The sequence below is a fragment of the Balearica regulorum genome, chromosome 14 (genome assembly GCF_011004875.1).
Source record: "Balearica regulorum gibbericeps isolate bBalReg1 chromosome 14, bBalReg1.pri, whole genome shotgun sequence".
Taxonomy (NCBI): domain Eukaryota; kingdom Metazoa; phylum Chordata; class Aves; order Gruiformes; family Gruidae; genus Balearica; species Balearica regulorum.
In genome coordinates, this window is record NC_046197.1 from 10,197,629 (window position 1) to 10,225,012 (window position 27,384).

Consider the following 27,384-nt stretch of genomic DNA (forward strand, 5'->3'; position numbering starts at 1 on the left):
CAGCTCCTTGGGTCTCACCTTTGTGCACAAGCCCAGATGGGCCTCCCAGCAGATGGGGGAGTGCAAGTGCTGCAGTTGTGTTACTTTGAATTCAAGCTAGCATGTTGAGCCTGGTGATTTTGCAGAAGTGCAGAGAGCGAGCGAGCGAGCCCACCTGTCGTGACGGGCTCTCGGGGGCTCAGGCTGATCAGGGTATGTGGCTGCATTAATTGGAAAGGCTCAGGCAAAAGTAGGAATTGGACCCCAGACCCCAAGTGCCTTCTGGCAGAGGGCTGTGGTATCGTGCACATGAAGTGCTTGATAAGGGCTAGGCGAGAAGGGGGGGAAAAAAAAATGCCATGCAAGAGCATCTTCCACTGTCCCAGCTCACTGCCTGCCAGCCTGGGACACACAAGCCTTGTCCACACTCACTCCCGGCTTTTGGGTGGCCAAAACCCATCTAGTCTGCACAGATCCTGCGCAGGGCTGCAAGGACCATGTGCAGGGCTGTGCAGGCAGAAGGTAACAGCCCAGTGCCTGCCAGGTTGTATGTAGCGTCAGGGTCTGTCTTGCTTCCCCAACAGCTGGTGTTTGCTCACCTGCCTGCAGCACGTGTCCCGTGCCAGGACTGAGCATCTGCCCACCCACGCTCCATGCAGAGCTTGTACATCAGTAGCCCAGCACGCAGCACCCGCCCCGATGCTGCCACTTGCCACCCAGCAGCCGATGAGTGCGCTGGGGAGAAATTTGGGGCCTGTGACACAACCTGGAGTATTGCACCAGCGGGGCCATGCGGGGCCCATCCCACCTCAGGCATGTTCTTACAGCAGGCTCCTGGCGCTGAGCGATGCCAGCTACTGCCCAAATCTCCAGCGCATGCGTGGCCTCACCAGGAGCGGAGGTGGCAGAGCGCTAATGAGAGTTGGGCTTCGGCCATGGGAGACTCAGTTTGGGCTGGTACATGCGTCACGGCATCTGGGCTGGCAGAGGGGAGGAGAGTGGCGGGGGGGGCTGTGTGTGCAGGTGATGGGAGCAGGCAGTGGTCCTCCGTGCTCTCCCCGGGTCTCGGGCTGTCAGCAGCTGGAGCAGGTCATCACACACGCTAAGTGTGGTGCAAACTCTCTCCATGGCCGGAGACTGGCAGCATTAGTCTGTTGGCAGCTCACAAGGATCAGCTCTCTGGATAAAGTGGGGCAGCAGAGTTTATAAAAAGGCATTTTTGGCATAAAGAGCCATTGTCGGGCTCCTTCGCCACCTGTGGCTCACGAGGGGTTTTTGTGCAAATGCTTAACTATGGCCGTGTTCTTGCCAGGGCAGAGTTATGAATGAATTCTTCCATTCCGCTTGAAACCACATCTGAGGCTGCTTGACTGTCTGGCTTCAGCAGGCCACATTTCAGGATATAAACAGTTTACAGAGCCACCTTCTGTTGGCCTCTGCTTGCAAAATAAAGAGCCAGGCATCGCTACAAAACAAAACACACACCAAAAAAAAAAAAAAAAAGGAAAAGAAAAAGACAAAGCAGCCCTCCTGCCCATCACTCCCTCCCTGGGCCAGCCAGCGTGGTCCCAGGCTGCCACAGGAGCATGGCCAGGCTGGCAGCTGCCTTGCTTGAGATGGTGCAGGTTGGATGAGGAATCTGGGGCACCTGGAGAGGGCATCTGCCACAGGAACCCCCCCCCAGCCCCTGTAGCCCTAAAACACACCCTGCTTTTACTGCAGTAACCAGTCAAACGTTCAAGGGTTTGCAAGGTTAAATGAGCCAGGAATCCCCCCCCCCCCGCCCACCGAGGGACTGAGCAGCCACTGTGATCTCCCAGGAGCAAAGCAAAGCTCATGCAATGTATTTAAAATGCCTAAGATTTTTTTTAAAAAATATTTTTTTAATTTTTTTTTTTTTGGAAGCAGAGGTGCCTGAGCTGAACAGAGGTTTCCTGCCTCCTATGCATTAATATCACCATGCTTTGGAAATAAAGGATTTGCTCACCCTTCAGGTCAAACACTTTTAAACATCTAGGCGCACTCTTTACAAGCCAAAGTTTTATTTGTTTCATAAACAAGTAAAATTATATTAATGTAAAACAGGTAAATGGACAGAAGTAAAACACACAGCACTGAACACAATGCTATAGCGCACTGACATGTAGAAGTGCAGTTCCCTCCCTCGTGCGATGCCCTCCCCCCCCCCCCCCCCCCCCCCCCCCCGGTCCCCCAAATGATTTGCTTGAAAAGCCTAATACAGAGGTCCAAAATCTGATTCAGCTTAAACATGATGTACAGGTCACAGTATTGAATCATAAAGGTAACAACAAGAGAGTAACTGTCTCGGAAAGAAGGAAGGTAAAAGAGTTCCCCCATCTCTTCTTTTTCTTTCTTTCTTTCTCTCTCTCGCTCTTTTTCTTTCTTCCTTTTTTTAAATTTTTAAACAAATAGGTTAGGAGGAGAGGGGGGAAAATCCATGGAAATAAACACTTTTTCACTCCAATATATATATAAAAAAAGCAGGTTTCTCAGTGAACACAAAATTCTATAAAACTACCATTGATCTGTGTTGTTTTCTCCCCCTGGGTTTTTTTTTTTCTGTTTAAAAGTTGCTTTAAAAAGGATAAAAAGTGCACAGACACCCTTATAAGGCACAAACAGATCTTCTGTACAAATCATATATCATCAGACTGTTTAAAAAAAAATAGCAATACGAGTACTAACAATTAAATCTGTAAGAGGCTACCTTTTCCTGGAAATCTTTTTTTTTTTTAAGAGGCCTGTTTTGGAAAATTCCTGTTGCTCTCAGATAGGCAGGGCGACACGTCCACTGCTCTCATGTCCCGCTCGCTGCACGGCCACACTCCAGACCCTAACTGAGCTGGCTCCCTTGCTGGCCCCGCTGGATGCTGCCCTTCTGGAAACCAGTCTTGGCTGCTACAGCAAAAATTCAACCTGGGCAATGTGGCCTGAATGGCTCAGACACAGCCTGGGGTGGATTCGGTATTTCTCCTTGCTGGCTTAAAAAAAGAGAGCTACACCAAAAAAAATAACACCACCCCAGGCATGCAACTAGCCCCGCTCATTGAGAACCTGAAGCGTCAGCCAAGCAAATGGGCTCTGCTCTGCTTGTGCACGTAGCTGTGCGCAGCCACCAAAAGGGACCGGGCACCCCTGAAACCAGGGCAGCAGCCCCAGGGACGGCTGCTGGCGTTCACTAGCCCAGACCTGATCCCAGCTAGCATCGCTCACTGTGGATTCAGGCAATTTTCCTTGAATTCCTCATCATGCAAAGGCTTCCCACTGCCGCCCGTTCACCAGGCAGGTGCTAACCCACCCGGCCTTTCATCCCATGCTCACGTACTTTGCCATCATCGTGCTCTTAGTGCTGTGCCCGCTGACCGCAGCCGGACCCTGATCTGCAAATGCAGGACCGGGGAGGTCTCTGCGAAGGCAACGTCTGCGTTCCCCAGGCGGAGGGCAGCCTGGAGGTGTGGGCCAGGCTCCAGCTGCTGGAAAGCTGCCCTTGCTGCCTCCTTTTGCAAAGGTGTAAGTGAACTTGTGCTGCAGTCGCAGCGCCGGCGGCTCTGCTGAGGGCTGCGCATGCTCAGCGGCGGCACGGCCAGTGGCATAAGCCGAATTTCCAAAAAGGGCTCTGCAAAGCTGGCAGGCTCTCGTGCCGATGCAGCAGGGCAATGGGTGAGAGATCTCGCTCTACAGCAGCCTCATTTATACACTTAATTAAAATATTAATTAGCTCTTCAAGGAAAAAAAAAAAAGATGTGCCACCACTGTGGGAGGAGGATGAGCTGCTCCCCTGGGTGCGCTCTCCCTGATGGCAGAGCAGGGCTGGCGCGGGGCTGAGTGCCAGTCGGTAACAAGCGCAGCACCGCCGGCACCACCGAACCACCACCCAGGCAGCGGTGCCACGAGAGGCGGCAGTGCACCCATGGCTACCAGCACCTCGAGGAGAGCGTGAATGGCAAGGTGAGGTGACAGACACCAACGTCAGGCTGCCCCTCTGTGCCCAGAAGTCCTGAAATGTACAGGGGTTGCTATTCTTTTTTTTCTTTTTTGGACTAAAATGTGGTAATTGCACCATTCTGAAGAAAGCCATTCTTACCCACTTGGTGGCATACGGTCACCGAGCTAGAATGACACCAGCCCCTCTCTCCTCCTCCCATTTGCATCCTCTCTCTTACCCTCTTTACGAACCTGGACCAGCTGGAAACTGGCCAGGCTCGGGCTGAAGGACTGGATAGGAGCTGTGGGAGTGGGCAGAAGGCGGAGGACGGAGAATGAAGGGGCAGCTCCTGTGGGAGCAGCTGGGAGGAGGACACGAAGCTCCTCACACCAGCCCCGATGCTGCCTGCTCAGATGCGGCTCAGCTCATCCAGGTTGCTGCTGCTTGTAGCTGTCTAATATCACAGCTGAAACCCATTTACCTTTTAAGTCCCAACATCTAATAATAGCCCCAGAGCCTTTTTCTTTCCTCTTCCCAAGTAAAGCAAGTGAGATAGATCTGTTTGTCTCAGCAAGTTCTCATCTACTGTTGGGACCCAGTGTTGGGGCAGCTGGGAGCTGCGCTGGGAAACCTGGAAAGGCAGAAGAAAGAGCAGGTAAAATCAGCACACACACAGTCCCCAGAAAAAAGGCGAGCCTGCTGGGACTGGGTCAGAAATTAATTTCTCACTACAGGCTCCAAAAAGTCCCCATGGTGGGGCGAGAGGAAGGCTCAGCCCTGCTGCGGCGCTGGCTGCAGGGGAAGGGCTAGGGGATGCGAGCCAGGCAGGACAGGGTGAGACGGCAGCTGTGCTGCCTGTGAAGAGGAGCAGAGCGAAATGCAGGTGTGTGCCTGGAGGTGGCAAACACCATCATTGCAGACGGCGGTAGCCCCGTGCTTTTCCTAAGCCAGGATTGCTTAGGAAATGCGTGTGTCCATCCAAACACCCCTCTCATCCACAGGCTGCAGTTTATGGCGTACGGGCAGTGCCTGGACCGCCCATCGCTGCTGCCCGCTGCTCCATCACTGCTGCTGCAGCAGCTGGGGTTGGCTGGGGCTCTCGTGCTCCTCACTGCTACCCCGTGGCTGCTCCCCAGGTCTCAGCCTCCCTGGCCAAAAGTCCCTGCCCTGCCACAGAAAGTAAAAGCTGCTTTATCTAAGTCCAGACCAGCTTCTCCATGTGCCCCAGAAGCCTGTTCAGGGGGACAAAACCCAAAAAAGTGAGAGTCTGGCTATGCTACTATTTTGGCCTTAGCTAGTTCCCATTACACAAATGAACATGACATTTCCAGATCAGTTTTGTCCACTTTGAACCCTCCCACTGGTCCTTGTCCTAATCTTGTTCCACCGCAGCGCAAGCACCCGGCAGCAGCCCAGAGCTGTTGGGGTTTCAGGTTTGGGAAGCCCAGTGGCATCCAGCACTGACCAAGTGGCAACCTCCCCTTCCCGATCCGCACCACAGCGAGTCTCCTCCAGAGGAGAAGGAGGAGGAAAAAAAGAGCCTTTGCACAGGAAATTTCTCATTTGCAGCTGGGTCGGGTCCAGACCGCAATTCCCTGGATTCGCCTGTGGGCACACGGCAGCCGTGCCTTTGGGCCCTACATGATCCTCAGCTCAATTTTATCCCTGAATTGTGCCCTACCAGTCAAATAAGGAAACACAGATAACGAGCCACTTGATAACGACTGATCAGCACGATAACCCATAAGCAGGGACGGAAAGGCATGGTTACTGCTAGCGGCGTTCCCCCTTCCTACAGCCCGAGCCGGGCACTAAGGGCGATATATTTTAATAACATCTTTGATGACCCGTCGGCAGATTGGGCAGCAGGCGTTGAGCTGCTTCTTCAGCTTAAGACCGCAGGTGTTGCAGAGGCACATGTGTCCGCAGGTGTAGATCACCGTGTCCACCTCGCTGTCAAAGCAGACGGTGCATTCTCCGTTCTTGCTGCTTGATGGCTCTGGAGGGGGGAAGACGGGAGAGATGGGGGGGCTCAGGGGGGAGCTGGGAGCAGTCACTGCAAAGGAGGAGGAAGGAACAAGATCATTCAGTCACCAAGATTGTGCAGACATGACAATGTACAATACGCACACCCTCAAGTCAATTTTTTAAGGCTTTTCCTTCCTTAGTCATTGCCTAGTTTCTTTGGCCAAATAAACATGGGCACCCCTCCAGCAGGAGAGCCCCGGCAGTGCAGAGTGCAGCAGTCTGGGCAGTAGTAAGACCCCCAGACGTGATACCGCACCCCTCTATTGCAGCACTGCTGCTGCAGCAAGAGCAGCCCCACAGGGACCACTTCTAACAGACAGACTGACCAACTGGGAAGCAACGCGCAGCCCTTCTTCAGGCTGTGAAAAGCTTCCCACCACTTTGCGTTTTCTTCCAATTATTTCTGTTGGTCTCGCAGGAGATGTAACATCTCCCCCCTAACCTTGCCCTGCTGTCTCGTGCAGCATCGTCTATCAGCCCAGATTTCTGTCTTGGCGTAGCCAAGGGCTACAGGCTCTCCTTACCGAGTGATGACTCTGAAGCAGACGATGACCTGTTGACGCTGAAGGCCATGTCCGAGTCGCTGTCATACTGTGAGCCGCCGGGGGATCCTGAGGGAGAGACGGTCACTGGGCTGGACTGCACAGTGCCTGCAAACACAGGAGAGAGCTGAGCCTGCCACGGGGCTGATGGACACCCAAACCCCAGCTAAACGCCCCTCAGCCTGGTGAGTCGCTCCCACCCTATGTGCACAGGGTGCTTCAGGAGAAAGTCCAGCTGCGGAGTTAAGTGCTGCCCCTTAGTAACGATACAGGTACATGATTTTGGATGTGACCTCCAGGGCCTGGACCTCGCTATGCCACTGTACAATTTCTGTTCAGTGCTTCAGTGAAGCAAGCACCAGGTTATGTGACAGCCATCATTTGGGGTTTAAAGTCACATCCCCACAGTCCCAATCTCTGCAGCAGCAGTGGTCTCAAGCTATCACTGTCTCACTGTCAGATCAGGGGCAGCTGGGAAAGGGCATTGCTTTAAATGAGAAAAACCTGCTTTACAAAGTCATCAACATCTGCTTTTCTGACAAGATCCTTAACAAGAGGAAAGGAGAAGCACTGTAACTGGTCACCAGCAATAGATCATAAGCGATGTCTGATACCCGAGCTATGGCAGTGCTCGGGGAGTGATTACTGTCCATCAGCAACATCAGAGCTGTGCTCACAAAAATCATCACCATTACCAAGGCAGGAGTTTAATACCTGTTGGCTGGAACAGTGGGTTTATAAAGAATCCATTTTAAAAACCAACCCTCTGAAAACCAGCCGTGCCCCCCCAGCCATCCCTGCCTCCCTGCTTGCTCCTTATTTTATCTCTCAAGTCTCATTCCTTTCTGGGGGACTTATATAGGCTGCTTACATCTATGTGACAGCTACCATGTCTTGCTTGCTCTTGTTTGCAAATGCAAGGTGAGATCAGGAGCTGCTTACTCACATTGGTGACCACCTGCTAAAGGCCACACTGCAAACGTAAACCCGTAGCTCCCGTTCTGGCCCAGAAAACTTCACCAGCCAGGTGCTCTCCATTAGCAATTCTTTTGGCTGCACTTACCCAGTATTTTGAGCTGGTTGATTACACCGTGGATTGTAAAAAACACCCAGAGAGACTGTGAGGTGTCCACACACATTAGCATTCCTCGGCTGGCTCCGTTCACCCCGTGGTGCACCTCTCCGTTTGGCAAGACCATGAAACTGAGAATGTCGCCGTTGTTGAGGACCGGGAATGCTCGGTAAACCACCCAGTACTCCTTACGGTCCAAAAGAAAGTCTGGATCTGCTGGGAGCTCATTTGTCCGTAAAGTACTCGGATCACAAGAAGTGATGCCAAATGAAAGGGCCCCATAGTATGGCAACCCAAGATGTCCTACTTCCACAAAGAGGCTTTCACCAATGTGCAAAGGCCGGTCAGAAAACACCAAAGTCCTATTGCTTTCTTGCCAGTTGGTGCATGCAACCATCCGGTCCTGAGAAAAGGTGATGTCAGGTCCACGGGTGGGATGGAATCGCAGGTCTGTGTCCAGGAAAGCTGGGACTCCCTGGGCACGCTGCCGTCGGTTTGGGCAACAAGGGATGATGTGGTTGTCTGTCGCAAGCCCTGGAACCCGGCTTAGGTTTAGGTTTGCAATTTTGGCCACCACTTGGTTATTCTCCAGTTCGTTGTTATTGAAGTTGGCTGAATCGTGGTTGCTCTGCGGAAGGCAAGTGCTGAGACGGGCAGTGCTGAGACGGGCAGTGGTCATGGTCTCTGCAAACATGCTATCTGTGAGATAAACCCAGTGATAAGGGACATTAGAGTCAAGTTACAATTGCCTACTTTTACAGTTACAATTGTTATTATTTCAGCCTACAGATTATCTGAATTCTGTTCCTCTAAATGGAAAAACAATGGAAAAATTAGCCAGAGGTCAACCACTAATGAATGGATAGTAGTGGAGAGTCACACATGCAGCAGGCAGAGAAACAGCCGCATCTTGGCACTAGCTGAGGATAAACAAGCGTTATGAAGTATCCATGTAATCTGGGACATTCGTGCACTGGTGAACTGGGGAAAGCTGTAAATCAGTGTGGTCCTACAGCTTTCTCAGCAGAGGGGTCTAATAGCTTTGAGGTTGCTTTGTAAAAGAAAAAAACAACCTAATATCTTGTTGTCCAAAGGTCTTGTGCAAGTCAAATCCACAACAGAGTGATGGGCAAAGGAGCACGAGCATGAACAGATATTGCTTTCACACTCCTCATTGCCTTACAGCTCTCTAGGCACAGATGTGTCCAAGAGAGGTCATTTTACACAAAGATTTCAAGCCTCATATATCAGGGGTGTTCACACCACTGAGAGATTTTGAAATGAGAGCTTGTCACAAAAGCTACTTGCTGCAGGTGTTAGATTTTTTTACAGTAAGAGAATTATTTTCCCCTTTCACAACAAAGGGAAAGTCAGGATGCTGACTCCTAATTCATTTCCCAGATTTTCACCTCCGCCATGCCAGACCAAGGTGGGAAATAAGGTGTGGAGAGGCTCTGGAGTGCCCTTTCTTCTACCTCCAGCACCGCCCAGGGTGGCTTGGACACTTCACTCCAAAGGGAAGGTATTAACCAGCTGAGATAAGTTGAAGCACACAGAAGTTAAGAGTGTGCATGAATGAAGCAGACTCCTGGTCTTCTCAAAGATGGAGAGGGGAGAAGCATCCCACCACCAACACTGCCTGCTCCTCAGAGGAGAAAATCACCAGGCTTTTACCGAAGAAGGTAAAACACCCAAATCCATCCAGCAGCTACAAAGCAGAAGCTGCGTTTGCTCAGAAGCCCGTGCAAGAGAGGCCACCAGTGTAGGTTGATGCCTGGACCAGCTGCCTCTAGCAAGCACAGGGTATCTGGCAAGAAATGCTCCCACAGAGGAGTAAGACACATCCAAGGTTCATGATGCTGAAAGATGCATTTTGTGCATCTGTATTTGGGCTATATTTCACAGCTTGCTTGACTTGCAAAATTTTGGGAGGAGGGAAACAAAGACACAAACATGTCCACTATGACACCACCACATCCGTAGCAAAGAGGCTGAATCCCCTGGTGCCCCAGATAGCTGAGCATCACCCCGATTCCTGGGGTACCTTGTGGGGCTTGGTACTTTGACTGAAAAAAACAGTCAGAGTACAATTGCCCTCAGGCCCAGTCTTTCACTCTGCACACTTGGATGCTGCAGGCAGGACTAGGGGGTAGGGGCAGAAATCAGCAGTATTTTGTTTTTCTAACTAGAATCTAATGAGGAATAAGGACTGCTCTGGTGAAGCAGCTGCACTGGCCAATACAGCAAACGCTCCTGCACCTCTGTGATGAGCACCAGAGGCTGGAGTACATCGCAATCGCAATTACAGGATAAGCTACCGGTAAGGTTTAATTACATGTTTGAGGCAGAGCACGCAGGGCAAAGTGTTGTTTATGTGAAGCCTTCTTGGCTGTAAAATAATTGGTACCATTCAGAAGAATGTGTGATGGAGCTGCCTGCCCACTGGACTAACCGTTTCACAGCTTATTGCTGGTGTCTGTTCAGTGTGAGGATGGAGGCACCATCCCCTCGAGCAGGTGCAGCTTAGCTTGGCTGTTAAAACTAAATCAGCTCCTAGGAGCCTCTGGGAAACGGCAACACTCTTGTATTTTAAAAGGATTCCCTGTGGTGTAGACCAGTTCAAAACACTCCATCTAACACTGAATTAATTTGAAATTTCAATGCCGTAAAAGTCAGGAAAGGAAAGTCATTCCATGGCAATCGGCTCGCTTTGCTAATGGGAATAAATTCATCCTCTCTTGCAGCCCTCCCCAAGGATGATGCTTGTAAATCAGCCAGGCACCACCTGAGTGCAGCGATCTGCTGAGGGGTGAGGGGAGATGTGGCACGCGGTGGCAAGGATCCCAAAGCACGCAGGAGCTTGCGCTACATTTTCTCATCACTCTTCAGCTGGCAGACTGCATCCTGCGCTGCAGCCGGTGCTTTGCAGGCATACAGGGATGCCCGTGTGGAAGGAAAGGGTAAGAGGAGTTACATCTGCAAACACATCTTGTTAAACTGCCAGCCCAGGTGGGGACCGAGGCCAGGAGTTGAGAGAGGGGCCGGGGAAGGGTCCCAGGAAACTCTTGGGGAACGGGTCATAGTTTTCCAGTGGACTGGCAGTAACTGGTAGCTGGAAAAGAAGAGGGGAAGCCAGAGCTGGTCACCTTTGTCTCCTCAGTCCCTGGGACCTTGCTGTAAAGCAGAACCATGGTTTTCCACGCCATAGCAGCACATCTAGCTCAGAAAAAGCTGGGTAAAGTTACACATACAGATTTCCATCCAGCCCTTCATGTGGCTGCTATAATGCACAGCCTTACGACTTTCCATCACTGACATTTCTGAAATATATTGCTTTCTGGATCCCCACTGCTGGCAAAAGAAAAATGGTTAATTTGACGTACAAAACCAACAGTAAATTAGTTTTCTTAAGTGTCCCATAGAAATGATCAACCAGATAGATCATGTGTCTTCTCTCCACGATCATGCCTTTGTGGAAAGAGCAACCAGAAGAGCAAGCCACGGGCCAAAACACACACTTACCTAGTATCTGCACTTCATGGGTAATTCCATAGACATCTATGAGTGCCCAGAGAGGACCGGAAACTTTAATACCACAGTGAAACAATATTGGCTCCTCATCATTAATACTGTAGAAGACTCTCCCATGACGGTCAACCCAGAAGGCCAAGATATTGTCTCTCACAGCAAACCTCTCTGGCAAAGCTTTGGCCCAGTATCCGGGTCGGGTCACTAGGTCCGGACAGGCGTACTTTGGTATCTCGTCAGAGCTCATCTGCGATGGGTCGTGAATGGTGAAGCCAAAGCGTAGGGCCCCGCTCCAGCCGTGGTGCACAGCCACCAGCTTCAGCCTGACTTTCTCGTAGAGGTGGATGGGCCGGTTGGTGAAGGTGACTCCGTTGCAGAAACTGTTCCTCCGCGTGGCCTTGCGGGAGTGAGCGTCCAGACGCACGTTCTTGCCTTTGGCTTGGGAGTGGAAACGTGGCGGCTCCGTGATAGCGAGGACCGAGCGTCTCTCATGGCTGCTGTTGGGCAAACTGTAATAGGGGCGGCTGGAGACGGAGCGGGTCTGGTGGCTTGTGTCTGCAAAAGGAGAAACCAGCAGCTCTGTCAGAAATGCTTGATCTGAGCCATGCATCAGCTCAGACCACATACTTGCAACTGGCTTTGCACTGCTTGCTGGGAACCACACTATTTAATCTTAAAATGCTGTGCTCGGCCACACCCTGCTCTTTGTTGCACCAATTTGGCCCTCAGCTTTATGCAAATATAAGGCAAATGTGGCTCTTGGGGCAAAGGTTAGGCAGCTTCCCTTCTACGCCCTGCAAAGCTGGATGAAAACGGACATCCTTTTGTTCCCATCACATGCATCCTATCGCACTCGGAAAGGCCTAACACTTGCGGCTGTGGCTCCGAGTTTCCTATTTACAACATGCGCTGTTAAATCGCCAGCTTGGCTGGCTGTGGCCAGAGTCACACCATCTCTGAGAGCCGTGGCTCTTAAGAGATGCTCAAGATGAACACGGATGTAGGATATTGACTTTTATGGGACACGCAGCCACTGGCTTCTCTGTCCCTTAATTTTGTAATGATGAACAGGAGCTTTTGAACAACATAAATAAGCCAAGACATTTAGCAGCTGGACCATCACCTCTGTATCACCAGACTGTTCTCCCAAAACTTTCAACCCAGCCCCTGGTTCACATATCAGATGCAACTGGCACACTAAGGAACATCTCATCCCGCAAAGCCTTGCCTTTACACAGAACCTCCCATTTGAGCTCAAAGCACTTTATAAATGATGATTGTTTTCAGCTTCACAGCACCACAGATGGCACAGAAATCCTGCCATCCTCATTTTACAGATGGGAGAGGGAGAACTTATGGGTGAGATCTTGCAGCATTTAAAGTCAATAGCAATTTCAAGACCAATTTCAAGAAAAGCAGATTTGAGGCCTAAAGTGAAGTTCACGCAAGCGTGAAGCAGAAATGAAAAAAGCCCAACTTTTAATCTTAAACCTTAGCTATAAGTTCCCTGTGGCAGAGACAATCTCTTTTACATATCGCCGAACACATGGGGTCTTGCTCCAGGACCAGAGCTCTCATCGCCACCACCACAGGCACTTCGATCTCCCCCTCTCCCACCCATCCCACCCCTCCTCCTCTTTGCACCTGGCTTTGTAGATTTTTAAAGCAAAAATGGAAGGTGCCCTGGGTGCTCGAAGTCATCCAGTTAAATATAAAACTGCATCACATGTACACATTTATTTTGAAATACTTTGCCATGTTTGAAGCTTCAGAAGCTGCCTGCCCGGCCCTTCCTTCAAGCTGCTTCCTCCCCGTGTGTAACCCTTGGCTTTGCTTCGTGACAAGAGAAGGATTTTCTGACGCTTGCTTCTCTTGGAAAGAAACACCAGAAGATGTCGGCAGCTCCGCTGGGAAAGCTGGCAGGAAAGCTGCAGTCGTGACACCTTTTTTGCAAGCAAAACCATACCAGGTAGGGCAGCGAGAAGCTGGGACTTGCATTCGTGCCTGAACTAATGGAGGCTCTAAGCAACCGCTGCCTTTGAGAATGCAAGACAAGAGAGGTTGCAGGCAAGATCTGAACACAGCATCAGCCCTTGAAATCAGGCATCTGCAACAGGAGTCAAAGAGCTATCAAGGCAAAAAGCTCTTGTTTGCATCAAGAAAAAAGGTCAGACCTAAATTATGACAGGCAAACGCAGTGGCTGAATAAAAGGTCTTTTGTATCTCTTCATTTGTACTGCACGTGACAATTGCTGCATAGCACAAGGTAATGGTTAATCCTGTCGTACACTAATGTAAATAAATACATCCTTGCCCTTACACCAGTGGGGGGGGTTGCCATTTCCATGCCAGGGCCACGAAGGCAGAGTCCTGGGGGAGACGGGAAGGAGAGAAGCCCCCTCGGGTGTTAAATCCCCTCGGGGCAGTCCCCCCGCCCGGCACAGCTCCTCCACTCGCAGCAGCACCAAGGACCAGGGGCTTCCCCCCGGGCTCTCCCAGTGCAGGAGGGGGTTCCCTCGGTCTGCAGGGTCGGCCCCAGCCATACTCACAAGACGTATGGGTATTTCTCTTGGGTATTCCCAGGAGAAATCTCATTTCTTACCTCCCAAAGAGCTAAGATGCAGAAGATGGCTGCTCTCAGCACAGCCCCACCCGCTGCTCATGTGGGTGCTGCTCCATGTGTCTGCCTGCAAATGTTTGAGAAATGACGCTGCTGCAGAGGAAATACGGTTTGGGGTTTCCCTAGCAGAGAGAAGCATCAGCCCAACCAACACGTTACGCTGGGCGAGTGGCCCCAAGCAACGAGGGGTGAATGCTCTCCCAGCCACGCTTTCCCGCCCTGGCTCCCCATGTTTCATCTGCATGCACAGAGCCTTTGTGCTGTGCAGCTGGGACGTGGGTTAAGCAAAGCCACCGACGGCTGCCGCCGGGACAGCCTCCGAGGGGCTCCTGCGGGACCCGGTGGGCTCACACCCCGCCTTGCTGGGCAACAGCCTCCCCGTGTAGAGAAGTGTTCATTTTATAATCCGTTGAGCTGCATTTTTTTCTAAAATGGTTAAAAATAACTCCCCTGTGAAAGAGAGTGCCCTAGCCTCAATGTCCCCGTGTTGGCCAGGAGGAGGAAGGAGAGAAGAGAGCTTTTGTTCCTGCCCTCTCTGCTATCAGAAGAATCCCCTGCGCAGCACCAGCCTACCTCCCACATCGACCTGCCGGAGCAAACACACATGTGAAAACCGAGTGCGGCAGGATGCGATGCCCTCCGGCACTGCTCCCGGGCAGGTACTTCTCACGCCGCTTTCGGAAAGCATGGAGGACCGAGGCGGGAGTGACAGTGACAGCAGCGTGACGGATGGAAGAGTGATGACATGGGCACCCACTTCAAATGCAGCTTTGGGTCCACCCTGCCAGAAAGGAACTTGTGGCCAGGGTTTGGCACTTTGTTTTGTTTTTTTAAAAACAGGAAAACATATTGTGGCTAAACAATAGGAAAGTCTCCAGAAGGAAACGAATGGATAATTTATTTATAACGCCTCTCATGAACACCTGCCGGTTGCCACCAGGAATAAAGCCTGACATAACCCAAGGCAGGGGAGGCAGAGCTTTCCCACTGAAACATGCCTGAAGCTGAGCTTGGGCATGTGCTTTACTCATTATGTACTGACGGGGACAAGGCAAGCTCAACAGGATGTTTGTGCCTTTCAATTGCCCTAATTTGCGGCTCGGCTTCCGTAGTTTGGATCACATCTCAGTCCCTCTGCTATTTCTCCAAACCCTTCCCTCTCTTGTCTGTGCTTTCCCACCCAAAAGCCCGTCAGTGGGATAACAACAATTATAATAATTTCTGCCAAGCTCGTATGCCAACTCTTTTTTCAGCTATGAGAGTTCTACAACACTTTGTTGTGGATTACTTTGAAGTAATTTCTTCTCTTTATGCCTCACTTCCCTGCCTAAGAGAGAGCAATAGTGTTCCTCCAGCTTGCAGGAAGCTAAAAGGATTACAAAATGTAAGGTTCTCAAAATCTTCAACCCTTGAGCCCTGTAAGCATGTGAGCGAGCTGGCTAGATCATCAAATGGGACATGAACCCATCGGGTCCTCCCGGGTGATGTCCTGAGGTCCCATCCAGCACTTTGCTTCTTTTCATTCCAGTTTTCCATTTTTTATCCCTACTCTCACCAACAGCAAACATGATGCTCGCAGCATGAATCCCTCTAACGCATGAGCAGGACTTCAGCAAAGGAAAATGGAAGAAAAAGCTGAACTGAAGGATTAAGAATGGTGTAGGGCTCCTCACTGAAACCTGCAAAAGAAACCCTGGCTGGAAGGCAGCATTTCCATCCACATGGGCTGCACTGAAACAGATTTGGGTTATGGAGACCCATGCTCTCAACTGCAAGTAGCTATCGCACATCTGAAACTTCACCTGCCTTCCAAAAGGCCAGCACATTTATTTCTTAGGTTATGGTGACCTTTGGAGAAGTATTTTAACAAGCATGCACTTTGCATTTCGAAAAGGTACAGCAGGCAGACCCTGGACAAATTCCACATATTTATCATGGTTCCAATTCTAAAAATAAACTTTTTTCACCCATTTGTTCGCAGCATCGGGTATGCTGTGGCACTGTAACCCCACTGACAGCAGCAGACAAAACTCACAACAAGAGCTGTCTCCAAGGCTGCTGCTCTCCGGTCCATGGGACGGAGCGGGCTGCTTAGCTGGGGAGCTGACCTTAAGCCAGGCTGATCCTATCTTCACTTGCCCAGCCAAGCAAGGCAGGAATAATACCACAGAAAGCCCTAAAATGAGGGAGAAGAGAGTAGCGTTCAAGATCAGAGCTACAGCAGAGAGCTACGACGAGGGCAGCCTGACACTCGGAGGAGGAGGGCACTGCCTTCCCGATGCACCGCGGGTAAATCCACCATCTGTATTAACTCTACAACTGCTGCATCAAAAGACATCCCATGGTTCCCACAGCCCTTGCCTGAGGACCCCCATTACAAAAGACGCACAGGATCCCAAGGCAAGTAAGTTAGGGGGAGCCAGCTGCCAAACAAGGATGCATACTGGATACAGCAAGGATGTCAAGGGAACAGAAGTTACGGGGACCACCACCCCGTGGGCGAACAGCTCACAGGAGACAGAGCTCATCAGCATGCAGCTGGAGTGTGGTCTCCCTGTGTCGTTCAGAGAAAAGGCTGAAAGGCAGCAGCGTGCAGCCTGAAATCCATCTGTTAATGCTTGCTGCACAGGCGAAAGGGAACCCACCTAACATGCCCGTGTCTTTATGGCCGCTGCCTTATCAGTGACATTAGAACTTTTTCCTATTACAGTAGATAGTTAGGTTGCTGCTGCTGTAACGACCCTGTTGAACATTAAACAAAGTGTCTGGAGAGAGGGGGTAGGTGGCTTTTGCTTTGAAACAGGAAAATCCCCACAGGTGGGGACAATGTCATCAAGTTTATTGCACGATTGCAAGCTTGTAGGAACAGCTCTCACGGACCGAAAGTCAATCACAGCAAGCTATTGCGGTCCAGTAAGGGCACAGTCCTCGCCGTGCTCGTACCACTGCATTTTTACTGCTGGAGACGATGCAGCCGCCCGTGGGCGCGAGGGCTGGAGCCTTGCCGGAGGCTGGAAGAAGCAGGCTAGGCTGTTATTGCAGATAACAAACGTTAACAGTAACACGAAACAGGAGTCTGCTCCGACGCGATCTTATCTTCTGAGAACAAGAGATAAAAATCTGTTCACATATAAATTTAGTGCGCTGCCTAGACTTTTTTTGGAAAAAAAAATACAGAAAATGTGTCGAGGAGCTCTGCGGGAAACACTGGTGTTGCCTATTCCATGCATTCCAGTGTGAATTTATAAAGTTAGGCTACCGAATCCACTATAAGGCTGCTACAAAAAAATGATCTCGTTTCCAAACATCCTGCTGGCTCTAACACTGGAAAACTCAACTTGACAATTAATAAATATCCCCCATTTAAATTCCTGCGGTTTGTATGACCAGCGCAGAGCCCCGCTTTGATGTAAACGTCTCCCTGCCCAGTCCTCCAACCTGAGACAAATTTCCAGGGAGTTAAAAACCCCTCACGTTTTACTTGCAATAAATACAGACATTGAGGCATTAAGGGGAGATTGAAGAGCCTGTAGTGAATTGCAGGAAACGTGACATTTTTGAAGAGACTCTATCTGGGAAGAAAGGGAAGAGGAAAGAAAGAAATGTTTTTTCATTAAAAGGTGTGTTGTGGCACTGAGGTAACTCTCAATGCAAATATCTAATGTATATGCAAATATCTAATGAATATGCAAATATCTAATGAATATATAACATTTTTTGTTGCAAAACCATCCAGAAAAATCTGTGGCACAGAAGACGGATTGACTTTAACTTGCAAAATCAAGTTGTGCCTCTCTCCATGAGGATTTTCAAGTGAGAAAACCCTCTTTCCTCTGTGGCTAATGCTTGAAACCAAACACTTTATGGGGGATGTAAAAAAAAAAAAAAAGCTAAAATCCATTTTTTTCTGGGCAGAGGGTAATGACACATTTATTCTGGTCTTTTAGGTGTTCCGCCATGAAATCAGAGACGTGTTTGCCAACAGCATTAGGCAAAATCCTTTTGTTGTGATCCTTTTTCTCAAACCAACAAACACAAGCAATTCCAGCAGGACCTTGCAGTATTTTCCAGGCTGCTCCATCCCCTGTTGTCCGCCATGTCCTCAGGAAACGAGCTCCTGCATCCTTGCTCCTTTCAAATTAAACCCTTTCCTTGCCGTGGGGAGCTTGTACGAATGCAAAGTTCAACCACATCATCTACAAGAACGGTCACCTCGACAGGAAAGCCAACACCACGCCTCAGCTCTCCTGGTTCACCGAACGTCACATCATGACACCAGCATCAGAGCCAAAAGACGGCAAGTGCAGCTGAAACACCAATGCTCTCCAAGATCCACCAGCTGGCTCAAAGCAGAAAATAAACCATGACAGAAGGCCTGCTCCAAGGATGGAAAGTGCCAATAGCAAATCTTCAAGACCTAGAAGTGATCACAGAGCCCCAAAGACTGGAGAGAGCCAGCGCTCTCCCAGATCAGGCAGGAAAACTCCCCCAACCCACTTCCAGACCTTCTGCTTAACTTTGGTTTTTGGAAATGTGGGCACATCCTCAAGTCCTCCCCAGCCTCCTTCCACCTGTAAACTGTGGGATAATGGTGACCTATCACTTCTGCATTCCTTGTTGGTGCTTTTCTGTTTAGGTCTTCATGTCTCTTTACCTTTGTGCCTACCTACCACAACACCATCACTGACCAGTTTTCTTGTGTCTTGTAGTTTTAAAAGTTTTCAGGCCTTTGCATTTGTCCTGGTTTCAGCTGAGAGAGAGTTAATTTTCTTCATAGTAGCTAGTATGGGGCTGTGTTTTGGATTTGTGCTGGAAACAGTGTTGATAATGTAGGGATGTTTTCGTTATATAGAGATGTTTTTGTTGTTGTTGAGCAGTGCTTACACAAAGTCAAGGCCTTTTCTGCTTCTCGCACCGCCCTGCCAGCAGGATGGCTGGGGGTGCACAAGAAGTTGGGAGGGGACACAGCCGGGACAGCTGACCCCAATGACCAAAGGGATATCCCATACCATATGACATCATGCTCAGTTTATAAGGGGCTCAGGGAAGAGGAAGCCGGGGGGGGGGGGGGGGGGGGGGCGGTGGCAGCATTCAGAACGATGGCATTCATCTTCCCAAGTCACGGTTACACGTGATGGAGCCCTGCTTTCCTGGGGATGGCTGAACACCTGCCTGCCCATGGGAAGTGGGGAACGAATTCCTTGGTTTGCCTTGCTTGTGTGCGTGGCTTTTGCTTTACCTATTAAACTGTCTTTATCTCAACACAGGAGTTTTCTCACTTTCACTCTTCCAATTCTCTCCTCCATCCCAACGGAGGGGAGTGAGCAAACGGCTGCGTGGCGCTCAGCCGCCGGCTGGGGTAAAACCACGACAGCATTGCCTTTTCTTTTTTACCTTTTTCCTAGGCTGAAGATGGTTTGCCTGTAGCTTGGCCATACATTTTGATTTGGTTTAATGAAATAACTTTTCATCACATGCAAATGAAAGACCATTTAAACTGAAAAAACTCAACAGAATAGCATTTTCTAATCTCGAAAAGAAGGAAAAATATTCTTTAATCTAGAGGGTTTTTTTATTTCCTTGCACAGGCGAGACAGGCAAGAAACTACACTCTGGTTGTAAATGAACTCAAACTTGACACAAAGAAAACCAGTGCATGACTTTGATGGTCTTGCATTTTAAGAGCAAAGTGGGGAGCCCTGGCCTAAACCAATATGGTCTTGTGGATCAGGCTGTGGAAGCAGGGGCTGCTATCAAAAAATCTACTGCTGGGTCTGCAAGTATAGGTAGGTCCACCTACACTCACCTCCGTCTCCCTGTTCCCCCGTCTCTCCTGTTGTGCCTCTCACTGTGAATTCTCTCACAAGTTCATGCGTGAATTCTGCTGCAAAGTTGGCCCCATCTTTATTACAGGTTTTTAGTTCTCCTGCATATAAATAGCACTAAAAATACACAGAAGCCAGCGATTAAGCATGGAAAAAAAATCTCCTCTCCCCCGTATTATTAGTGAATCTGGGTCAATGAGTCTGCAACTCTAGTAACAAATTCTTAGACTTGGTTAATGAGAGACAGAGCGAGAGCAAGCGGGAGAGGGATGGAGAAAAGGCAGGGTTCATGCCATAATCCCTGCTTAAGTCTTTTGGTGCAAGTGATGAAAGCAGCTGCATGATAGATGAGGAGCCTTGGAAATGGTACAGCTTATTGTAATCCGTTATGTGGCCTCGGCACCCAAGTCCACTGGCTCGTGTCAGTCAGAAGACCACGCTCATGAGCCAAAGAGCTTTGAAAGATGTCAGGGATTTGAAAGTCATAAAATATGGGATGCAAAACTAGATGAAACTTTTGGCTACTGGCTAAAGATAAAAACATCTTGTCAAAAATAATCAGTCAGCCACTCTTACTATAGCTCTTAACGGGAATTTTTGCACTATGTATGTCCTCACTAATATGCTGCATATGCAATGGGTATGATTTCATACACCAGGAGAGCAAACCTGTACCTCTTACTTGATGTATTATGCTTTTGAAAAATTGTTACCGTCTTTAGAAAGTTAAGTTTAACTTGGGGAGAGCAGAGGGCTGCTCAGCTCACTTTATCTTCTAGTCCTAAACTGAGTCCGTAGCACAGTTTTGGGAGGTGATCAAAAGCAATGAGAAATAAGCAGCTGACGTCTGTTTCAGCAACTCCACAAATGATTTCTGAGGCCTGCTAGGTTGGGAGACTAAATATTTTCCAAATCTAAATGCTCAGCTTGTCAGTCAGTGATTAAAATATGTATTTTGTGTGATTTATTATTTTCATTGTTTTCTAGAAACAGGCAATAAGGTGCACCATAAGGCAGAGAGCACTAAAAGATGTAATGCTTTGGCTGGAAAGACTGGTCTGGAGGAATGAACTCAGCTGGAGACCCACGGATGGGAGAAGAGGAGCAGAGATGTGGACAAAAACCCTCATGTTCTCTGGGGTGGTTGGGTTCTGCTTTGGTTTACTAAATTCATACAGAAATGGGGTCCAATTTCCATGGATTTATGATGCTAAACTATTTTTTTTCAATGGCTGTTACTTCAGGCAGGTTTGAAGCCCACTCCCACCTTCTCATGCATCAATTTTGTTAAATCAAGTGCGTCATGCTCACTGCAAGTTAAACCCAGCTTAGGATGCCAACGTCCAAGGATCCCATTTCAACGGTGTCTTTGCTGTTATGTCAAGCACTTTCTTGATGCATTCCCTTTTTCCACAGCCTGACTCAAGGACAGTCCCACAGTACGCGTGTCAGGGCACCTTTTTCTCTAGCGACTGCTCCTACAGTCATTAGAGGAGAAGGACTCTGTCTTCAGTGGTTTCAGCACTCTCTACAGCATGGCTCTAATATGGATTTTCATGGCATCAAGACAGACGTAGAGCTATTCTTAATTTTATAGGATATTGCGCCACTGGGGTCTGTCTCAGAGATCCTTTTCCCTTCCTTCCTGCTCCAGGCCAGCAGCGTTCACTGCTGCAGCAGAGACCGCAGCCACAGCCTAAGAGCAACCCAAGGGACCCAAAAACCTGCTGTATTAGTTAGTGCTGCTGGTCTCTCAAGGCCTGAGGCTACCACGTGGCTCTCACTTTGAGGTGGGGAGGGACCCCGTCGTGTCTGTGGGAGACCCATCGTGTGTTCCTGGTTAATCACACTGCACAGAGAAGATCCTAGTTAGAGTATTTTTCACAGATTAAAAAACAAATCCAGGTTTGTCTCCTTGCCCCCAATTCCTCTCCATTCATTAATTCTTAACTTCCAAGACAACTTTTCCCCTACAGACAGTATAAACAGCTCAGGATTGTTTTTCAGAGCAATGCTTTATGTTTAAAAAGCATCGTTCTGAACTGATGTTTTCTTTTCCAATCATGACTGTGATTTGTTGAAGAGTTACAAGAACATGTGAATGGCGTAATCACTGACAGTGAAATGGTCCATGCCCTCACCCTCTCCCCGCACCACCAGAGGAGCACATAACGATCATTAATGCAAATAGACTCCCTGTTTCCATTCAACCTCTTTTCTTCTGACCAGCTGTACCAACTCATCTGCACTGGGGATTTATAAATAGTGACCATGTCATTCCAATGTTAATGGCTTTTAATGAAATTGGAGAATGAAATGCATTCCCTTTTAATATCCTCATAGCAGCAATTTTATTGCATCCCATGGTTTCAATACAGGGCTCATGGAAAGAGTGCTGGAGCTTGGCACATCCTTTCCATCAGCTCGTCAATGTGTCGCTTCCAGCACAGACAGGAACAAAAAGAGGGAAAGAATTTTGTTGTCCCCCTGATGCAGGAAACCCACCCATCCCCTACAGACAGGCAGCATCACGGCACTGCACCAGGAGGGCAGCTTGTGAAACAGGGAGAAAAAAAGATTTGAAAAGTGGTGATTTAGCCTGCTTTTTGATGCATTGTTCTCTGAAAACACCCTAAAAGCCAGTGTTTACGTTGTCTTCATCCCTCTGAATTTGGACTGTATACAGTTTATACTCATGCCCTTCCCACCTCCAAAGAGCATGTTTGGAGAAAGGCCAGTAGGTAAAACATGCTGCCAGAGCCCTCCCCGGGTCTGCGTGTGTACCGTACCGTACCATACCATACCGTACCGTACCATACCATACCGTACCGTACCATACCATACCGTACCGCACCACGCCACAGCTGAGCTGTACTGGGGGCGACTCAGGTGGGGCACGTGATGCTCGAGTCAAGAAGCGTTATGAGCTGAGGGTGTTTTCCACGCTCAGTAAAAACACAAGAAAACTGTCCGGTAAGCACAGGAATTGTCCAGCGACAGGACTACAGAAGAAAAGCTGCAGATGAAGGGCGAGACCAGCACTCAGAGCGATGCTACGGGGCAGAAAGGAGAGCATGGCCATTCAGTTCCGCCTTCAACTTTTTCCAAGAAAACTTTATGATAAAGGGAACAAACCTGCTATTTTTCTTTGCTGCAAATTTGTTACAGAAGCCTCTTTCATCTTTATCTCCTCTCTTCATAGTGGTTCTAAGGGTCTCTCTTATTTTTTTTCTTCAAATTACAACTTCTCTATACTCAGAGGACAGAAAAGAATTCCGTTTAAAAGAAAAAAACAGTGGAACTATTTCAGTCCAAACAAGGATGGATAACCAGAGAGCCATTAGACTTAACAGTGGCACCCATACAGGGCTTTTGATCTGTCCTAAGGGAGCCGCAACACCACAGGAAAAGGGGAAAAAAGGCCTCTAGGAAGATGTTCTTTCCAGCAAGCCCTGCTCCCAACATGGTGCAGCATTTTTAAACGTTGTCCACGGTTCCTTTTATATTTACACACAGTTTAAACAGTGATCTGGCAGCGAGAGGGGAAAATGCTTTGGGAGGAACGCATGGCTGAGGAAGTTAAATAAAGAAGTGGCCAGGTCTTCAATCATCCTATATTTTATATATACAAAGGCTGCAATTCCACTAAGCTTTTCCGAAACAATATGTAAAGAATCCAAAACAGGGCAAGGGGATGGGAATAACTGGTTATAATTAAATCGGGGCGGGGGGAAAGCACAGCTCTTCACTCTGCCAGGCTCGTTTCCCCGGAGGCATCACAAAGCACAAAGGGATTTGTGGTGGTGAGAACTGTAATAGTTTACAGGTAACTGCACAGGCACTGAGTCCAGCCTGCCCCGGGTGGGCTGGTGCCCGAGGCCAACACTGTCCCAGCAGGGAGATTTTAAATAAATTTAATACGGGACAGACTCTTTCAAGTGATCTGAAGGGCTGATGACTTCACTCATGTACAGTCTAACCTGTACAATAATATCACATATTTTGTTGGCTGTTTTAGTTACTGTTCAGACAAATAGGCTATAGGTTTTTCTAAATACAGTACATCTTCAGAAATAAAGCCAAAAGTCTTTAAAAGAAAAGAAAAAAAAAAGGAAAGGAAAGGAAAGGAAAAGGAAAGGAAAGGAAAGGAAAGGAAAGGAAAGGAAAGGAAAGGAAAGGAAAGGAAAGGAAAGGAAAGGAAAGGAAAGGAAAGGAAAGGAAAGGAAAGGAAAGGAAAGGAAAGGAAAGGAAAGGAAAGGAAAGGAAAGGAAAGGAAAGGAAAGGAAAGGAAAGGAAAGGAAAGGAAAGGAAAGGAAAGGAAAGGAAAGGAAAGGAAAGGAAAGGAAAGGAAAGGAAAGGAAAAGGAAAGGGAAGAAAAAAGAAAAAGGAAGAGCATTTTTTTGCTGGACCAGAAAGAGAGGAAAACATTCCACTAAAAAAAGATGCATCCTTTTTTCCTTGGTTGAAATTTTTCAAAATGCATAGTTTTCTGCTAAGCTATGAAACCAGTCTGAGGCGCAGGTGGTTGTGCAACACTTGGCTGCTGCATGGCTGAGCTGTGAGATCCTTTTCCATGATATTTACAGGCATTAATAAGAGGAAACAAGAGCCACTTCAATACATTAAACTGTCCAAACAAACGAAAATACAGTCATACCATTACTGGACACACAATGACCTCAGCCCCTTTCTTCATCTCAAATGTCTTCAATTATTTCAACACAAAAAGGATTGGAGCAAGAGAGCTTTATTTTTAAGCCTCCATGTCAATCTTCTTAATGCCAGTGGGATTTGATCCCAACACACCTAAGTCAACATCAACATTTTTCTCCCTTTGCTCTCCCTTTGTGGTACCCCAGCCAAGAGATGACAAAGGCAGGTGAACCAAAGAAATCTGGAGATGAGAGACAATTCCTTGCATTGTTGAAGATAAATGCCAGCTTTTTTTGACCAAAAGAAAGACCAAAACCTTTTTTTGCTCCCTCCCCTGGAGGAACGAATTGCTCCCAAGAGATGGGGCGAATGTGTGAATGACACAGCAAACACACAGCACTGCAATCTCAACAGCGATCGCCTGTGGACTCCTGCCTGCCAGGGGACGTCCAGGCAATAGAAAGCACTGGTTTTCATCATGTTTTCCCACCTTTTTAAGGTGGAGCTTGGACCACCGTTCAGCAGAGCACAATTGGTCTATACCTTCAAAACAGTCTACTGTGGAGCTGCAAGCTGTTGTTATTTTTATAGCTGCCTTACATATTTTGTATTCTTCATAGATCATTTACACCTATAAACCCCCACTGTGTGGTCAAGCAGCACGCTCCTTAGTAACTATGGAATTGGAAATTTTAGAAATCCCACATGAAACAATATCAACAGCTGTCTAAAACCTCCTGTTTCCACCCAGATGGCTCTTGTTTCAATTAACCAAATCAAACTTTAATTCAGAGTCAGTCACTGGCCTTGTCTGGATTTACTTGGAAAAACACACCTATAAATCACATATGAAAAACTGTGGAGAGAAAGAATTTGTTTCTCTTTGGGTGGTTCTTTTGGTTCTTTTTTTTTTTTTTTGGTAGAACAAAATTTTTATAACCAGACAAAAAAAACCATACAGTTACGTGTTGACAGCTTAGAGCCTCTGGTGGTTCTGGCCACAGTAAAACAGGCAGCAGCATGACTACATGTTGTCCCTCTGCTTCTTCGAAATAGATGGCACCGAGCGTTTCCCATCCTGCATGTGCCACTTGCATCATCTCCCACAGACTTTTGAGTTGGAAATATGCTGTAAAAGGGACGCCAAATGTACAGAAAACCTGCAGACCCACACGGAGGCTTTCCCCTGGTCCCAAATCCAGTGCCACTGCTCACCCAGGGCCTTCTTGAAATACCAAATCTGCACGGAAAAGCTGCAGAAAAGCCCTCTCCTGAGCAACTCGTTCATTGCAGTGACCTGCTGCTGGCAGAAGGGGAGAGGTTCGGCTTCCCCGAAACCTCTCTGCATCCTCCCACAGAAGAGCACGTTACCCCATGCTCCCGTCTGCCCAACCCCTCATCTGCCAGCACATCGAGGAATTGGCTTCAGCTGGAGCGAATTGCACTCAAGATGTCTAAAAATAACGCTGAAAAAACATCTAAAAGGCAGTGGCCAGTGTCCACACTGGCACAGCTCCATCAGCTCAGGTCCACAGAGAATTTCCAGCACCGACGCGCTGCATGTGCCACAGCAAGGTGCACATGTGCTTTGGTACGTGTCTGAGCTTTTCCTGATGGACAGGCAGACCAGAGCACCCACCAAAGACAAACTCATCACCCATTGCTGGAGAAACCAGCCTGCTGCTTGCAAGAGCTGCTTGTGGCAGATACAGCAGCACAGCATGTCCTCAGCATCGCTCTGGGATGTGCACCATGCCCCAAACGCCTGCTTGGACCTGGCCCTGCTTACCCCTTCCATTTCCCACACTTCTGTGTATGCTGAGATATGCTCGAAACCCCTGGTTCCCAGTAAGAAAGCCCCTTCATTAGCACCACAGCGAGGGTTTTTCAAACAGAGCCTGGGACATGGGACCAGCAAACCTTCTGCCCGTCAACAGCCCCAGGGTGGAGCAGATGCCTGTCTGACCGCAGTAAATTCAGGGATGCTTTTGAGCTCAGTTTCCTCCAGACACAGAGCTTGGTGAGACAGCAGCATGTCTTCCTGTGCCCCTTGAGGTTCTTCTAGGCCACTCTGGTCAAGTAGGATCAACAGCAGAAATGTTTTGTGCCCTTGATAAACCACCAGAAGCCTTCACCTGCACACGAGCAGTGCCATATGGTCAGGTATTAATGGCATATAGAAGCTCTCTGACTGCAATGCTTCCTTTGCTCGGAGAACACAGGGTGCTGCAAAACGGCGTCTTGTTAGTTTGAGGCGGCACCTAATAAGGAGGAGCTGGTGGGGCAATACCAGCAGACCCTCTGCAGAGCAGACACAGCCAAGCCATGAACCTCTCCAGGCCAGAGGCAGCACCGGGAGCCTCCCTGGCACGGGAATGGTATTCCTCGAGTACTGCACAAGGCACAGGCCTTTGCTTCCATCTTTCCCATCTGCCTCGTGTTGATGCCTCATTTCTCATAGCAGTAACTGCTGAATTTGAATTTTATCTGCAGCTCCCCCTCCTGTGACAGCAGGGCAGGCCCATGGCATTTTGGATGGGGAGATTTCTTCCTTCTTTTTGTTGGACCTACACGTCCGCATCAGGCAAAGCCCTGGTGCAAAATGTACACCCAGGGTTGCATGGGGCCACCAGAAGGATGGAGCTCAGATGGCATGTCTGCCTCCATCATTCCCCAGCCCTGCAGTCCTGGGGTTGCTTCCCAGCACGGGGAGTGCTGTGTCTACACCCCAAACACGCCCTTTGCCACCCACCATCCCTTGCCCACACACCTGAATGGGGAAACGGTCAATTCCCCAGAGCAAAAGCATTTCAGGTCCCAAACCCCACACCCCCTCCAAGGCAGCAGAGCAGTGAGCTATAAGGCAGCATCACTCCCTGCAGCTACTCTTTCACTGCCACACAAGACAAGCCACAACTAGTGCTCCTGGCACTGGTGGTAGCCCTGGGGAAAAAGATTACGAAAAAAGAGGGAGAGCTTTGGAGGAGCGTTGAGTCAGTAGGGCAGAGACCCGAGGTGATGAGTCTGCAGTGATGAATGACAGCTGGAGATGCACAACGGCAACCACTCCAAAGTGATGCCCTGGCTGAGTACAGGAACATAGGCACAGAAAGGGAAAATACAGGAATATAAGCACAGAAAGGTCCTCAGCACTGACTTACCTAACATTTCTGCCCGTCACCTTTAGTCCA

The 27,384-nt window shown here is 48.9% G+C and overlaps 1 protein-coding gene across 3 annotated transcripts in view; it reads right to left on the reverse strand.

Annotated features, from left to right (window-relative positions):
- Window positions 1–2,336: 2,336 nt before the first annotated feature.
- NEURL1B (neuralized E3 ubiquitin protein ligase 1B) overlaps window positions 2,337–27,384 on the reverse strand; it is a 142,742-nt gene continuing 117,694 nt past the window's right edge. For all 3 annotated transcript variants that reach the window (XM_075766232.1, XM_075766234.1, XM_075766233.1), the window contains exons 2-5: window positions 11,090–11,650; window positions 7,559–8,266; window positions 6,478–6,603; window positions 2,337–5,981 (exon numbers count right to left, since the gene is read on the reverse strand). In XM_075766232.1, the coding sequence (XP_075622347.1) occupies window positions 5,737–5,981; window positions 6,478–6,603; window positions 7,559–8,266; window positions 11,090–11,650 (1,640 nt within the window). In that variant the 3' untranslated portion in view covers window positions 2,337–5,736. The remainder of the gene's footprint in view (window positions 5,982–6,477; window positions 6,604–7,558; window positions 8,267–11,089; window positions 11,651–27,384) is intronic.